Source organism: Anabrus simplex, chromosome 1 (assembly GCF_040414725.1).
Source record: "Anabrus simplex isolate iqAnaSimp1 chromosome 1, ASM4041472v1, whole genome shotgun sequence".
Classification (NCBI taxonomy): Eukaryota; Metazoa; Arthropoda; class Insecta; order Orthoptera; family Tettigoniidae; genus Anabrus; species Anabrus simplex.
Window position 1 is genome coordinate 264,769,679 of NC_090265.1, and position 11,413 is coordinate 264,781,091.

General features: G+C 37.7%; 1 protein-coding gene across 1 annotated transcript in view; it reads right to left on the reverse strand.

Annotated features, from left to right (window-relative positions):
* Positions 1-11,042, reverse strand: part of tup (LIM1_Isl and LIM2_Isl domain-containing protein tup) — a 508,313-nt gene extending 497,271 nt beyond the window's left edge. Inside the window, exon 1 of the mRNA XM_067142241.2 lies at positions 10,737-11,042. Within this exon, the coding sequence (XP_066998342.1) occupies positions 10,737-10,755 (19 nt within the window). The 5' untranslated portion in view covers positions 10,756-11,042. The remainder of the gene's footprint in view (positions 1-10,736) is intronic.
* Between the last annotated feature and the right edge of the window lie 371 nt (positions 11,043-11,413).

Sequence of the window (11,413 nt, forward strand, 5' to 3'; positions counted from 1 at the left end):
CGGAAAACTATTTTCAGAGCTCCAGACAGTGGGGTTCGAACCCACTATCTTCCAAATGCAAGCTGATAGCTACGTGACCCAAACCGCACAGCCACCCGCTCGGTAAAAATTTATGTTAATTCTATTATGTCAGTAAAGTGACAAGAAGTGTTTAGGGCAATTTGCAGCAAATGTTATCATTTAAACTCGTTATATAGCCTAAGCATGGGAGTCTACCCTTTTATTGACAAAGTGTAAACATGCCTGTATTAACTAGCCATGATATATCTATGATAATGTAATCCTTCCTCTGAATCGTGATTGTACTTTGGGACAAAGCCAGTGTTTCTGGTTGGGAAGATTGATAATTATTTAAAAATGAATGTCTCTTGAAAACTTACTCGCAGATGAAGGTACCAATTCACCCTGGAACTTACATTTCTACCAAAAATCACCTAAACCTATTTTCCGTCATAAAATATCACTTTCAATTATTCTCTTTATATTCAAAAAGCATAAGATAATATAGAGCGCATGAGTACACAATTCTTCCGATGTATAGCCTACTTTTAAAACAAATATTACTATTCAAAGAACGGCTTGAAAGGCTAGAATTTTTTCCTGCTTTGGATGCAAATAGGAATTCTGTAACATTTGACACAAATAATATACCAGCGAAACAGAATACGCCTGAGGAATAATTGGCGAGTGTTCAATTGAAGAACCACCACTGTTAGCCAGAATAGATAGTCACAATTTAAGGGAGAAAACTTACTGTAGTCTACATAAGTTTCTTCAAATGAAATTTTCTGTTTCTCGCTATCCAGTAGTGAGTAAAAATCTACGAATGCTCGAAGAAAACTTGACGCAATACATCCGAGAAACATGTGAAACAAACAAATCTGAACCTTCCGTGGCTGGAGGTTGATATTCAATGAATAAAATCCCTGAAATTTACACTAAAACTATGAAGTCACAAATTTCAAGGAAGACACATTGAGTCGACACCGCAAAGAAGAAGAAGAAGTAGCTGTAGTTTACTGATATAGGTGTGATTGTGCCAAGATGAATAATGAATAAAATCCTGCCTTTTGATGAACATGACAGAAATTATAATCAAGCTCCCATTCCGCGCCATTTAGTATAGTGAGCAAGGAACAGATATTGTATATTTAGCATAAAGACAATAAATATTACTTTATCTACTGCGGCACAGCAAAGCATTGTCACAAAGCACAATACTTCACAGCTCCGCAGATAAAAAAGCTTGTTATAAACGAATAACGTAATTCAAAGCAACTCAGAAAGCGATAACCTGGTTGAAGTTTGGAAGAAGTAGGTATTTTATCGCTGGGCACGGCGTATTTAGCGTATTTAACTGAACCCGTTACTGAGTTTAGTTGAAACATTGCGCCAATAAACCACTGCCAAAGTTTGTCTTGCTAACGCTATCCAGTTCAACAAGTTTATGGTGCCTCTAGCGTCTTACTCAGTTAATTACCCCATTGCCACTTGTAAATATAGACTAAACAGGCAGAAGAGCGGAATAATGAGAAGACGAATATCGGATCATTACATTTACCTTAGCATTCCGTATAACATCACGGAACAAAACATATACTACACAATGAAGATTATTTATGGTAAAGTGTTTTAACATACTGAATTTTGGTGGAAAGTATTTAAAACATCCTCCTTTCTCAACTTTACCACGGAAACACTATTTTTTTAAACTCAGCAGTGCTCATGAATATATAGCTTAACGCCAGCAAGTAAAAGTTGAATAGAATAAGCACCTTAAAGGAAAGTGTAAAGGAGTTAGGCCTATCACTTAACTTCAAAAATGATAAAATAGCAGCAAGAAATCCCAGTACCATGGGTCTACGTGCAAACAGGCCTACAAGATAATCTGCAAAGTTCTGTCCACACTTTGAAAATTAACTCTTAGCGTAGAAGTGTTTTCGAATAACCTATTTATGAACGTAAAATTTACTTGAAACTGAAAGAAGAAATGCAAGAATCTGATTCTTCGGAAGTGTGTGTACTATTCGAGTTACAGGCCATGAGGCATAACAGATCAGTATTCCAGCTGTTGGTCAAAAGTGTCAGGTACAATTTAACTAGCGAAAATAAAAAATCAAAACAAACAATAGAAAACAAAGTAGCCTATATTCTTAAGACAACCCTTTGTCATATTATTATTATTATTATTATTATTATTATTATTATTATTATTATTATTATTATTATTATTATTATTATTATATAAACACATTCATAACAATCAAAACTGCAAGGTGGTGTGATTCTTTCCATTACGACAGCAAAGCACGCACGTGGCCGGGATATTCCGCCTGAATGCTGTCCAAAATAGGCGAGTAGGCCTATACATTAAACAAATCTCGGAGAAATGCCACTAACAAGTAGCATCTTGTAGCCTAAGAGAACTACTTAAAATCTAATGATACGCTGCATACTGAAGAAATCTAACGATGGCTTTCTTTAAAAACCTCGTAAGTCCGAATACTCTTCCTATCCATTATATTCCTTAAGACTGGCCACGCCTCCCAGTCCCATACTTATACGCAGTCCAAAAGAATAATTTTCGTTATGGTCATTTTCCCCTGCCAATTTGTAAAGGAAAATGAACCTTAAATACATTATACTGTAGGCGTGTGTAAATTTGCCATGCAATCAACATCCCTACAATACGGTACGTTAAGGTACATTTTCCTTTAGATATCAGCAAAGAAAAATGAAAGCGAAAATTATTCTGATGGACTGCATACAAATATATGACCGGGAGGCGTGGCCAGTCTTAAGGGATATAATAGGTAGTAAGAACATTTGGACATACGAGGTTTTAAAAGAAAGCCATCGATAAGAAGCAAGTATGCCTGTTATCAGCTCGGATGATACACGGTATTTTATGGGAAGATGCAATGATGCATCCGATACTGCTCTCTTAGCGATTACTATGATGCACCGAACCGTTTTTTAAAGGATTATCTTGTGTGTCTCCAGATTGCACAGTTATTCTAAGGAAAGATGGAACTTCTGTTTACTTGCATTAAATACCCGGTCAATCGTAGGTGTTCAAGTGAATCTGAACCAGAGTTGTCTCAACGTCATCATGAAATGACGTCTCTGTGCAGCGCAGCATTTTACTTTCCCTGATAAATTTACACAGAGACATAATTAGATCCATATGTCATTAAAACAACGTGTACCGACAGGTTTCATTCACACAGTTAACAGTATTAATGTAGAGTCCACAACGGTCTTGCGCTGCGCGTGTTGTATCTAGTCCTGCTTAAAAGTGATGTTTCTGTGCAATATTAAATATTTTTGAACGTTTTTTGCAGTGATAATAGAAGTAAATTATAGAAATGAATATTTCTGAAAACTTTCCTTATTATTGAGGAAAACGGAGTATTTGAATGGATTTATAAACTGTTGTTTCAATGTTTTACGCTGTTTCTGAATCTATTTTATTGAAGATTTCAAGAGATCCCGCTTCGTGTGTCAGTTGCCACTATAGTCGTTGTCGTAACACAATCCTAAAGAGGTGTAGTGAAGTCAGAATTGTTCCATTATGTAGTCCAGTAATACTGCGTGTGCTAATGAATTCCATCAATCCAAGGAAGACCCTCTGCTAATCCTCAGCATAGCGCATCTCCATTCCATAACATTACCATTCAGAAAGGTAATCAACAATGAAAAAAAAAATGCTATGCTGCGGTGCGAATTATTTATTTCTTACTGCTTCACTATTCCGCGGTCATTACTATTAAATACAATTATATCTCCGTAACATAATAACGAACGAGTCAGATGCATTCAAAATGACTCATTACGGTCTTACAATGGAAATGTCTCGAGAACCTTCAAGCATATTATTTGCGACGTCAATCAAATTGAAACAGTACACATTAATCTGCAAATATCTGCAGGATGACCTAGTTGGTCAGAAAAACCTCTATTTAAATAATATGAATATGGAATAAAGTCCATGTTGAATTCAGGAAGATAATTTAGGTCACATAAGAAGGCCTATCAGTTTGAAAGAGAAAATTAGCTAGTTCGGATAGTCATTACTGACTAATGCTTCGTACAACACAACAACTTTTGAAAAAGGGCGTAATATCACGAGTCCATGACTCAGACCTCCCACTATTCCAAGGCAGGCGTGATAATGGTCGTAACAATTCGGGGACCCCCATCACTTCACATTCTTGGGACGGTAGCTCGGCGGTCTCTTTGGCTGAATTAGCCCTTGTTGCCATGCTATTTTACTCTTTGATAAACAACAAAGAGAGTCCCAATTAGGGGGCAGCCCAGCGGCTAGCTTGTAATTACCCACGACCGTCTGCAAAGGGGAGGGACTCTCATTCTTTAGAGTCAATTGAAACATCAGACTGAAGCCCCACCCAGTAGGGGGTCCTAGCTTCCACTTAGCTATCGATAGAGGCAACAGCTTAGGTGGCAAAATCCCCAGGCTAGATTCGAGGATTACTTGTACAATAAAACGGCTTACATGACAACAATAGCTTTGAACGGTGAACATGCAACGTCTTATTTAGAGTACTGGAAGCAACAACTCAGTTATTAATATACCTACCGAAATTTTTTCCAGACATTATACTTCTCTGAAACATCGATGTTTCGCCTATTTCTGATGTAGGTATTTTCAAGGAGTAAATCAAGTAATAGGCACCGTCACTTAAGCCGGGTAACGCTTCTAGCATTACTAAGCTGAAAAGAAACTTGCTGCGTTGATCAACCAGGACTGAGCCAAGGGTCGATCACTCTAGATAAAATATAACTGCAACTCCGTTTGCTCAGTTAATCAATTACGAAAATATAGCCTTGGCAAGACATTTTAAGTATGGGGGTAGGAGGAAAATGATGGCCTGCCATAAACACTCTTACATATAGGCGTAGAAAAATGGGTGCTTTGAATATCTGGTGTTGGCCTGAAGATTAACGTCATTTACAAGTACTGTAGTGTTATTGCAGACAATCCCTACAGCCTACCTGATTCTGTCTTGTGTGTTAAATACCCTTCTTTTGCTTTTCTACAGCCTACAAATGTAAACGACTTAACTATTCTGCAAATAATCAGGGCAGGTTATTTCATATTTACTTGATGATTTACCTTGCAATGCATTTCAAAATATTAGCCACCCTATCCTTTCATGCCATGTAGGCGTATACTCCTGTATAATGTATAACAGAGGTGGTGAATTATAGATTATTTTGACCTTTACAGCGGTATACTCTTTTTCGAGAATTTATTTTGATTTTTATCCCACTTCTCCGAAATCCTGAAGGAAAAGAAAATAGCTTACGGTACTTTTAAAACAGGGGTATTGTTGTTAAGTACTAACTTTCTGCTGCAACTTTCATGATCATGACAAACATAGGCCTATATATAATATAACTTAGGGCCTATATATTGTTTTACAATTTGTTTTTGCTTTACGGCGCGACGACAGATAGGTCTTGTGGCGACGATGGGATAGGAAGGGGCTAGGAGTGGGAAGAAAGTGGTCGTGGCCTTAATTAAGGTACAGCCCCGGCATGGCCTCATGTGAAAATGGGAAATCACGGAAAACCATCTACCGACAGTGGGGTTCGAACCCACTTCCCGAATGCAAGCTCACAGCTGCGCGCCCCTAACCGCACGAACATCTCGCTCGGTTTTTTAATTTTTCATTTTTATGAATATACGGTAGACTTGAAACAATTCTTGGGAGAATTAAGTCAGAATCAAATCTTACAGCTGTTGTATCAATATTTTAATTAGTGATTTACTCAACAATAGGCCTAATAATAATAATAGTAAAAATAAGAATAATTTATTAAGATCCCTTCAACTGCTCTAGTGTATAACGAGCGCTAGGATATTGAAATAATTGTTTTGCAAGTACCGGAAATTAAAGATATTGAGTTGTCGCATTTGTACACCCTCAAATACCAACGATCTCAGTCAGGATCGAATCCGTTATGTTGGGAACAGAAAAACAGCTAACCGATTGCACCTCTCAGGTCAGCACGTTAATTCTTTTAATACTGTTCCTTACATCATGAATTTCTAAACTGTTCTTAAATTTAGCCTAAAATATTTTGCCTATTGTAGGCTATAATATTAACTTCGTTCTCTGGTCTAAATAAAATATGCACTATTGCTCTGATGTAAGGAAACTGTTAAGAAACTGACGACGATATGTTTCGTGTTATGCAGCAATGATTATTTTCTTTTTATTGAACTGGATTTCATTCCAATACAGTACTGTAAGATTTCAAATTTTATCCAGAATCACGAAATTGTAACGTATACTCCACTGTATTTATAGCTTGAGCATCCCCCCAAAAATAATCCTGAATTCGCGCCTAAGTTTTCCTGAAGTATCAAAAAGTTCTATTCAACTTAATTCTTCTTTATATATGGCTGATATTTTACTTTCGATAACGCCAACCACATAGTCCATGTGAAGTAACATCCTGCATGTTTTTCACATCAAAGGCAGTGATTTGAAATATTTCAGTATAGGTCATAGGACCCACTAGTCTACAGCTAAGTTTATTATTCTAAGAAATCATGACTCGCTTGCGTATGTACAGTAAATGCAGTACTACCATACTTTCGAAGACAAATTACTGCCGTTTATAAATCAGTTTACCAGCAGAGCCCTGTTTAGCTGTTTAGAAGCAGTTATTTCTCTCCTTTCAAATATTGAATAATAACCCTTGATTTTGAGGAAAATTAATGCTTCTTGACCAGTCAATAATGCCGTGAAATACTGGCTACAGGCTCCTAAGCAAAATCGACGAAGATACTCAGCTTTTACATTTTTCTGACATTCAGAATGTAAATTTAAATATATTTCCGAAGCACTCATTGTAGTATAAAATTTGGAACAATTATGTGATACTGGGTATTTCCACTGATCTACGGATGAGTGCTGGTATAAAGTTAATATCGGCAGTGCATCAACTTCAGGGGAGTCAAAAATTAACCAATTTTTTCTACAAAAGAAAGTGCTTAATTGCCTTTTATAAGCTTCGCAATTTCACTTGCTCGTAACAGTAGGTCCTGGCATGACCTTTGTTATCCATAAACTTAACTGTTTTGTCTATTTCCTAGGGAAAAGGAGTGCACTTCTTAATTCTAAGTATTTTATCAACAAATCGTCCTGAAATTGATCAAAAACTGCACTTGTCTTAATAAATCAGCTTTAGACCAATAATTTTTTATGCTTTATAATTTTATTCCCTACAAAAATATAAAGCGTTAATCCGTTTCATTATCCTATAATCTGTTGTGCTGGGCCATATAGCGAACGTATACAAAAGGCTGTTTCAAATAGAGAACCATTATGTATTTTAATTTGAAGCGGTGAAAGAATAGGCAATAACAGCCTAATAACAAAGCAGTAAATCACGCAACGCAAAAGTAAACTTCTCAGCTGCATGCAATTGTTGAAAGTTAACTTATGATAAGGCTTTCGACAGGGGAAGGTTCAAATCCTTCCTTCAGAGCATTTTAACATACATACATACATACATACATACATACATACATACATACAAAATTTAACCCTTGTCTTAGATCTTAAGATACATGTTTAAATATACTATTTTAATTTACTACATTGCAAATTATAGCATTGCTTCTGACAAGATTTTGTATGTAAGTGATACCCCTCCTGCTCATAGTTCTATTCACGTCTCGTCATGATGTTATTGTCACTGATTCGCTTTATTTATTTATTTATTTATTTATTTATTTATTTATTTATTTATTTATTATTTATTGTCTTGTTTTACATGGTGGAACTCAGGCTATGAAGGCAAAGGTATCATCCATCAGCATCTCCGTGTACTTTGCTTGTGGAACCCATGTTGGTATCACATACATACATACATACATACATACATACATACATACATACATACATACATACATACATACACAATTTTGTCAAAAGCAATGCTATAACTTGCAGTGTAGTATAAAATAAAATAGCATACTTAAACATTTATCTAATCATCTATGACAACGGTTAAATTTTGTCTTGGAATTATTAATTCGTTGCTCTGTTTTCACCTTAGGGACTTGAGACATGTGATTCAAACATTTTATCGTTATTAAAATAGTTTTGGTTTCTTCAGAGAAAACAAAACGAAACGTCTGTTAAGGTTAACTTACGATGCCTATGTGGATATCTGCTAGTCGAACACATTACCGTTAATCTAAAGAGCAGATTGTGTGGATTGAACGTAAGAAATGGTAAAAATAACATATCTTTCTTGAAATAAATAATCCAAGAGGAACGCGAAAAGCCTTCCACTATAAAATAAATATCTGGAAATGCCTAGGTCTACATTACCAGAAGAGTTGGATCATTGACATTACCAACTCGAACTTTTCTGACAAGTTTCTGCTTTGGCAATGGACGAAAGGATCTGAAACTGTGAATCCTCTTTACCTAATTATCACTTCACCAAGCAAGTCCTATCAGCAACAAAATTTCTTTCGGGTAGTGAGAATAAGAAAGATTAGCATAACAAAGAAATGTAGGCCTAATAATCTCACCTGTGAAGGCTTTTCAAGCAAATTCTCTTAGTAGTATTTATATTTTTAGTTAAGATTCCTTTAGGCCTATATGGAGTGAGACATGTTACTCTGTGTGTCTTACAACAAGCATAAGACATGCTGAAACGGAAACAGCGAAATCACAGAACAATATTTTTACATTTTCCTTGTTATTGTCTCTCAAGGGAAGAAAATAGCAATACAAGGAAGACTTATTTGGGGGATATTCAATAACATATAAATACAACATTCTGTTTATTTTACGAGGAATTGATTTTAAACTTGCAAAGTCCGAGTTACCTGATAATATAGATAGGCCTATCCTGGCTAAATTCAGAAACTCATTATGTTAACCTAATTTCTAACATAAAACTGGGAACGATAAACATTATAGGAGGAATTAAGTTCGCTAGTCACATTCAGCAGGAGCTGCAATCCCTTTTGACGTATTCCTGGAAATGCAGGTAGGCAGTGGCTGGCAATCCCCTTCCTCGAACCCCTCCAGCTCATAGTTCTATTCACGTCTCGTCATGATGTTATTGTCACTGATTCGCTTTAGAGGGCAAAGGTATAATTCATCAGCATCTCCGTGTACTTTGCTTGTGGAACTCGTGCTGGTATCACACTTTACTGTTGAGTAGGAATATTCAGACAGTAAATAGCCTATTACGGATTGAAAACTACTAATCGTAATATTTTCCGTGGTATTTGGCAAACCCTTATAAATCACTACGGCCTGAGATATAAACCACAAATCCATCGAACACGTTTCATCAGACATTTTTGAACATTATGTTACGAAGATAGATTTTATTTTATATCATAATTAAGAACGTCCTGCTCTTTTATAGGCCTATTGTGTTACGACTGGTCAGAAACAAGTAAATCAACTGTCATTTAATAGTTTCTTAGTATAATTTTCAGAGTAATTGTTCAGCGAATTGATTCGTTTCTTCAATCGTATTTCGCTTGAAAAATATATTTTTTAAGAACCCTACCTCTAAACTTCGACCTGAAAGTATAAAAAACATATTCGTGTTAACGTCTATGCCACGGCCTATAATTACTACCGTACAATTCTCTGCAGTTACTAGAGGTATATCACACTTTTCTGTCGTCTTTTGAAATGGCCTGTATAGGGATTATTGCGCTGTCTGCGTCAAACACAAGAAGTCCTTTCCCCACCCCACTCCTACCGTAAACGGGTGGTCTACCGGACGACCCGGATAGCTTTCGCTTTCGAATTACAGTTCATACTTCGTTTGCTCTTATTTAACAGCAGGAGACGTGATTTAGGGCAGAACTGTTACATCAAACAATGCAACTGGCAGCATATCTCTGAATGTGTCCGGTTGAGTGACTGAAACTTAGCGAGTTCGATCCCAGCTCAGTTTGGTGGTATTTGAAAGTGCTAAAATTCGTCAACTTCGTGTCGGTAGATTTATAGCTCGTACATGAACACAGTTCAGGTTCCTCAGTATCTCCAAAGACCGTCAATGTAGTTGGTGGGATGTAAAAACAAAATTATTATTATTATTATTATTATTATTATTATTATTATTAGTCTACTGTTATTAAATTGAGTGATATACAATTTTGTAAATGAATCCATCCGAATTTGGCCTAATAGTTTTACAAACCATTACCTGTTTTGTGCCATCGATGTAAGATTTACAGTGTAATAGGAGAAGATCGAACTGCTTGTTTACATCGGGGATGTCACTGCTGTAGAAGACCTGCTCTCAGCTTAGTTGTGAACAGAGGCTGCACATAATTAGCCTTATTAGACTCCCGCCTCAATCTCCCCTCCACTAAAAATGCATCCGTGCAATATCTTCTCAGAATAGCATAAAATATTGGCCCTAAAGTATTTGCAACAAAAACATAAAGAAGGTATTTCTTTCAGTGATTGACTTCAATAACAACTTCGTTGACAGGTGTCACAGGTTGCCTATACGCTGGTGTCAGAGTGTAAAATATAGTTATGAGTTGGTTCACGGAACAGAAGGAAACATCGGTTATCAACAACGTCTCACAAAATGTTTTCACATTCTTCTGAAGATTTCCCGACGATTTTGGAATAGGAGAAGTGTCGTCTTTCTCTCACGAAATCGACAAGCGGCTGGCCGTAGAATTAGAGGTGTAAAGTACTTACTTTGCGGCTGCTCCGCCATGTCTTCGGTCTTGACCGGAGAGATCTTGATGGTTCTGGAGGGGCCGAGGTTGACGACGAGGGACGGCACCACTCGGTGGCGCTGATGCTCTTGCGCCAGGGTGGCTGCTGGGCTGGGACTCCCGGCAAGACGACACCCGCTACAAGGCTCGGGTTCGGGCCCCCAGCACCAGCCGCAGCCACCCGCGACCGAGCCCGCCACGCGCTCCACCGCTGCTACACTGCACCAGCACTCGCTACCAGGGGCTCGGCTTGCTCACTCGCTACAGCCGCTGTGTTCGCAACGTCCTACCGGCACTACACCACGCTACACACTGCGCGCGCGGGGCCCAACTCACACTCCCCCTGCCGCCACTCCCGTCGCGCATGCGCTTCTGCTCCACCCACCGCGCACGCCCATTGGCCACTTCTCCCCAGTTCCGCCCCTGGGCTCAAGGTGAAAAGAAAATGGCCGCACATCGATCCAAACATTACAGGCTGTGAGGCGGGCTAATCAGGCAACAAAGGTTGGCATACTAATGCCTGTAGATCCATCAGGATACAACCTAATGCTAAGATATTATACACCACGTATTTACTTTATAGTTCCTCCCGCAAACCATTTTCTCTGCATGGATTAAAAAAAAAAAAAGACTCTTCATGCATGGCCTACATTTCGA